General features: G+C 43.0%; 1 protein-coding gene across 1 annotated transcript in view; it reads right to left on the bottom strand.

Annotated features, from left to right (window-relative positions):
- Positions 1–5691, bottom strand: part of DYNC1LI1 (dynein cytoplasmic 1 light intermediate chain 1) — a 60108-nt gene that overhangs the window by 27717 nt on the left and 26700 nt on the right. Inside the window, exon 4 of the mRNA XM_019508803.1 lies at positions 3778–4008. Coding sequence (XP_019364348.1) covers positions 3778–4008 — 231 coding nt within the window. The remainder of the gene's footprint in view (positions 1–3777; positions 4009–5691) is intronic.

A 5691-nucleotide genomic window follows, 5' to 3' on the forward strand; every position in this document is an offset into this window, starting at 1 on the left:
AAAAAAAAAAAAAAAAAAAAAAATCAGCCAAATCCAAACCCGAATCAAATAGTTGCCTACTGCACACAGGCCTACTGCACACACATTGAACAAGGTGACAGGGGAAAACATAGAAGAGGTACACTAGGTAAGTATCAATTAGTGTTTTTTCCATGGACAGCCAGATATACATAGGACTACAGTAAAACATGTTTGTATATGATACAGCAGGAAATATATGAACACAGATCTCTTGTACATAAGGTAATTGGGATACTGTAATAACTATGCTTAAAGAGCAGGCTTCATGCAAACCTGCTGTCAATTTTTCTTGCACGTTTGCCATAATTAATTTATGAAACTGCTTCTCTTCACCTTATTTAAATTCCTGAATCTTGCACCATTTTGGTGGTATTCACTCAAGAGCCTTGTCTCACTCCCTAAATGAGAAGGGAGCCCTTAAATTTAGCACAGCTGGTACACTCCACAAAAAAAAAAACAAACCAGAAAACAAACAAACCACACACTCTGTCATCTCACATTCCTTAGCAGAGCTGAGCTATAGAGACTACATACAGAGCAAAATTTTGGTGATTTACATGAGGAAGCCAAGAGTTCTGCACAATTCCCCACTTCTCTCCAAACTGTTCAGGCCTTTGTACCATTAAACAGAATGTATTACACACCTTAATTCATTTCAATTACTCTATTTGCCTCCTGAATCATTCCCTCTACTGACTTTACAAATGCCCAGTAGCAGAACTCTTGTACCATTTATAGCGTATACTCACTGCATAGTTAACTCTGACTTTACGACTTTTTGGTCCAAAAAACAGCCCTCCTCTCCAAGTTTGGTGGTGCTTTCAAGTGTGGACTATTTGGCTCATCCAAGTCTGAAACTAAAACCCAAGTGAGATTGTTCCCTCCAGGTGGTATCCCCCGCACTATGGGGTGAAGAATTACCAAAAAAGAAATTATCACTGAACTGTTACAAGTTTGCCACAATACCTTCCTACAGACGTGCACAAAACATTGTCCCACAACTCACTAGGAATTTGCATGGTGCTTGGACTACAAAAAACCCCTCTGTAATTCATCCATCTAAACAAACCAGTTTCCTTTACATGTTCCACTATAATTCGATTTCTAGCTTCAGCAACCTACATTTGAAAGCCACAAAAAAAGCCAGCAGTGAAAGAACAATTTAAAGTGGACCAACTGCAATACTATGAGCATGAAAAAAGCCAAGCAGAAACAAAAACATTTGTACTAGCCAACTGCCTGTCAGGAATGATGGGGGGCAGTCAGGGACAGAGCACTGTACCATCTCTCAGGACTCTTCCACCCTGCACTGCCTCCCAAGAGCAAGGGGGAGGGAAGCTTGCCCTGCCATCCCATCCCCCTTGGCCAGCACCCCGTGCCACTGCCACCTCCACGGAGAAGGGCAGGGGTGAGGCTGCTGGCCTCACCCCCCACCCTGCTTTGTCCCTGCCATCGTGGCAGAGCACCACCGCCACTGCCTCCTGTCCAAAACACTCTTGGAGCACTGACTGGCTGCTGAGACAACCAATCAGAATGCAAGTAAAGCATCAGACAGACAAAGGCTTTTATAATGTTAGAATTCTTATTTGTATTTTATGGCTCCCATGCCTTACAAGGAATAAAAACGTGCTCCAGTTAAGGGCTGCCTTAAGATTCTTTCGTCTTCCTGAAACACAAAAAGCTACCACTACTGGACTTGCAGCATTATATATGCAAGTCACAGAATTTCAAGCCTTAAGAATTTCAGTGCAATACTAACTGGCTATGTTGCCAAGTGCTTTTCTGATTTTTTCCTTTAAAAAAGGAAACAAAGGAAACTGATTACTGCATACTATTTGTGTTACTGAAATGTATTATGGTACTTAGATATTTAATATCTGAGCTCTTCAAGTAAATCAAGACTAGTTTTAAAGAAAAAAATAAAATAAGAGGATGGATGGTAAATGCCACAGTGAGGCAGAATTTAATTTTGAGGATGCAACATTACAGCATTTACAATAAGATTCAGTCATTAGCTCAAAGCCTCCACTTCAGTATAAAGGAAGCTGTCTCCATATTGGTTCTAATTAAGGACAAGATTCTGGAGCAATATTTTTCCATCAGTTTAAGCATATTTTGTGTAGCAATCGAACAAAACTAAATGATTTTGTTGTAAAAATGGCTTCAACAGATATTTAACCAAACACGCACTGAAAGTTTCTTAACATTTATCTTGATGCATCATTTCCAGAAGTTTGAGTTACTGCAGTAAGCCAGTGATGCTCAGCCTTTTCAACTGGCAAGCAGAATGGGCAGTACCAGGTCTGTTCATAGGCCCGATCAAGCTGGTGGTCCTGATCTAGTGCCCAGTGTGGGTGCAGTGGGGTCCTATCTGGCAGTGCAGAGCAGAGCAGGGCAGGGCAAAGAGCAACCTGACCCATGGGAGAAAAGAGCTTGACCCTGGCCCCACAGAGAGGTGATGGGGGGGGGGGGCAGGCCTTGACAGCCCCAACCTAGCCCTAGCAGGGGAGAGGGGGCAGGGCTCAGCGCAGAAGGGCTGGGGGAGAAAAAGGTGGCTTAAATACGGCTCCAGTGTGCCCTACAGGGGGGATGGGGATGGGGTCGGGGAGGAGAAGGCATGGCCCAGCCCCAATCTAGTCATGTTAAGGGAAGGAGGCATGGCAGGGACTCTGACCCATTAAAGGGCTTGGGGTTTGGGAATTTGACAGCAGGGAAATGTGGTCATATTAATGGCCACTGCTCCCCCACTGCTAAAATTCAGTTCAGAGCCCTGTGGGCTGGATGCTATGGCTCTGCCGGCCACATTTGGCCCATAGGCTGGTACTTGAGCACCCCTGCAGTAAACAATTTAGCATAGCATACTTCTAGTTTCTAGCAACTTGATAGCCATGGTCCGTTTCCTCAAGGGTATATCATAGCCCTCAGACTTGACTGAGATCAACTGCTATGATTTAACCTTGCTTACATATAATAATGAAGGATTCATATTTTAAATATTCTTCTCCTCTTTTGAGGATTCAGTTGTCCTCAGACTAAGAATGAGTTCAGCAATCCCTGTATGGAAACTACTACTGCAACACAGAGTTATTCTTTTCAAAGTTAGATGAGGAGTAACTTAGTGTCAAAAAATGCACTTGGTGTCACATGCACTTAGTGTCAAAACAGTCATTTATATCTGAACAATCTTGGTGCTTTGTATATTTGAAAGTTCTATGTGCACATCTACGCAGTTTTGTATACACTTTTCTCTGTAGTAGTACAAGAGTTCAAACACTGAGTAAAAATACTTCAGCCCTAGATCATGATATACCCAAAACAGCTATTCTACTGATAGAATTTTGGACCCATTTTGTCCAAGGAAGATACAGTTAGCCACTTGACCGAGACAGAATGTGCCTGTATACTGCCTTTTAAGACTAACAGCATAAATCTAAGTTGTATTATTTGAAGCAGATGTTTACCTACATACAGTTTTGAGGAGCAAAGCTTTTAGAAGGGTTTCATTGTTTTTTTGTTTTGTGAAAGGGAAGGAAAACAGAGAAAGTTACTAAAGCCAGAAGGTATTTTAAATCACCTGAGGTAATATAAAAATCAGAAAATTAGAGAAAAATCAGAACTGTAGCATTCCAAGTCCTAATTTTACTAAGTTTCCAAAGCATGCAAGAGAGACTGAATCAGAACAGAAGTTAACGATTCCAAAAGGTCATTAAGTACCACTTGACTTCAGTTTTTCCCCCACACTTTCCGAACACTCACACTTTTGTTCCATTTCTTTAATTTCTTCGGGAGGAATTTTTAATTTGTCAATATGCTCTCTTACAACACTCGCCCATTTCTGTAAAGAATCCAATGCAGTCCAAGGCCTAGACATGTCAACCACCAGCATAACCAGAGTGTCCTTTAGAGAGCTAGCCTCCATTGCAAATTTAAGGAGGCCTTTATGATATAGGTCACCATCCAAGATCCACACATTGCATCTTGTTTGATCTGTAATAAAAGACAACATGGTTTTTAGTTTACATTTTAAGAAAAGAAGCTTTATTCAGCAGACTTTTTCTAAGTATTTTAAAATTGTGCTCATTCTAATTTCTGGTTTTGGTCTCTTCCCCAGAAAAGGTTGTATAACACTCAAGGAAAATAACCTACCAATACAGAATGGGCATGAGGGAGATTTTAAATAAACTAAATAACTTCTAGACAAATTAAGATACATCTGAAGTGGGCTTTTTTTTCTTAGCAAATAAGTTTTCCTAAGCAGATATGCAAAGAAGTTAAAACCCACCACAGTCAACATTTAAAGTATTCTGCAGATTCAAAAAGTCAGTACTCATAGCATTAGTGGGAAAGAGTGCTTCATTCTCAGCACTCAATATTTTAAAAAGGTAAGATCAGTGGTTCCTAACCTTTTTAGGCTCGAGGCACCCCTAGATAAACTCAGCTATTTGTCAGTCCCAGGCCCCTCACTGTAGTCTTCCGATCGTATCACCTCTGCGCAGCAGTCTGACATTAGCTCAACATGTTAGGTAATACTACCTAAGATAGTCCTTGCTGATAGAGATGCTCCTTGCTGGGAAAGTCTTAACTTAGCTATGGTATGATAGCATTTAGCACGTTTTACTGCTTGAATGCTCAGATGCTAGTGATTTAAGTACAGTTAACATGTCCTAAATGTAACATCTGACAAGGCCCTTACAGACCTCAATCCTTCCAGCCAACACCACCTCTGCATCTCTCCCCCACCTCAACTACGTCAGATCACAAGATGACGTTTGGGGTCTCCCTGCAAATCCTTCTAACCTTTCTGCTTTCCAGTCTCTCTCTGTTACTTTCATCTACCATCCATATTGGCCTTCATCTCCAATTCTGACAAACTCCCTTTCCTCATGTGATAAACCCTACCCTCCTCTTACTATGCATTAAGAGGTGGCACATGCATCTCACAAAAAAGGACAAAATGCAATGGGACAGTTCCCCTCCCCTTGGTTTCCCTCTTTCCCTTTTTGTAACTTTTACTACTGGCTGTTATTCTTTTAAAAACAAACAAACAAAACCCCCTTACTTGCCCTAGTAAACTAATCCCATCTTTCAATTTTTTACACTAATCCCCACTCCCTTACTTAACCCACTTAAAGTGGGTCGCAAGAACACTTGGAAGTGCTGTGAGCAAGTCCCAGAAAGATGTGGGAAAGCATGGGTTTCCCTCAGGAGGCTGGCAGCATTCCAGCCTGTAAGGAGCTGCTTAAAGCAACTGGAGGCAATGGGCGCACATAAGTCTGCATATGCACATGGCCAGCATGCAGCCAGGTAGGGTCACGGGAGCAGCCCCAGCAGCTGGATGCAGTAAGTGTATGGGAAGTGGGGGTTGAAGGTCCAGGTCTTGGAGACTGTTGGGGGGGGGTGGCCAGGTGCCAATGTGGGGGAAGAGGCACCTACTCCTCCAGCAGGAGAAGGGGGCACTGGGGCCAGTGTCCATACTTGCAAGGGCAAGACACCCAGGAGACCTCTCTGCTGGGAGGGGGAGAGGGAAGAGCTGTAACCAGGCTGCCTGGCTCAATACGGGAGCCCCAGCCCAGGGCAGAAGCGTGCCACAGGCCTCCCCTCCTCCCTCCAGCCCATGCTGGAGCCAGACACACTCCACAGCCACCTGCATAAGCAGGATTTGTGGCAGCC

This window comes from Gavialis gangeticus, unplaced genomic scaffold (genome assembly GCF_001723915.1).
Source record: "Gavialis gangeticus isolate Ggan-Ray unplaced genomic scaffold, GavGan_comp1, whole genome shotgun sequence".
Taxonomy (NCBI): domain Eukaryota; kingdom Metazoa; phylum Chordata; order Crocodylia; family Gavialidae; genus Gavialis; species Gavialis gangeticus.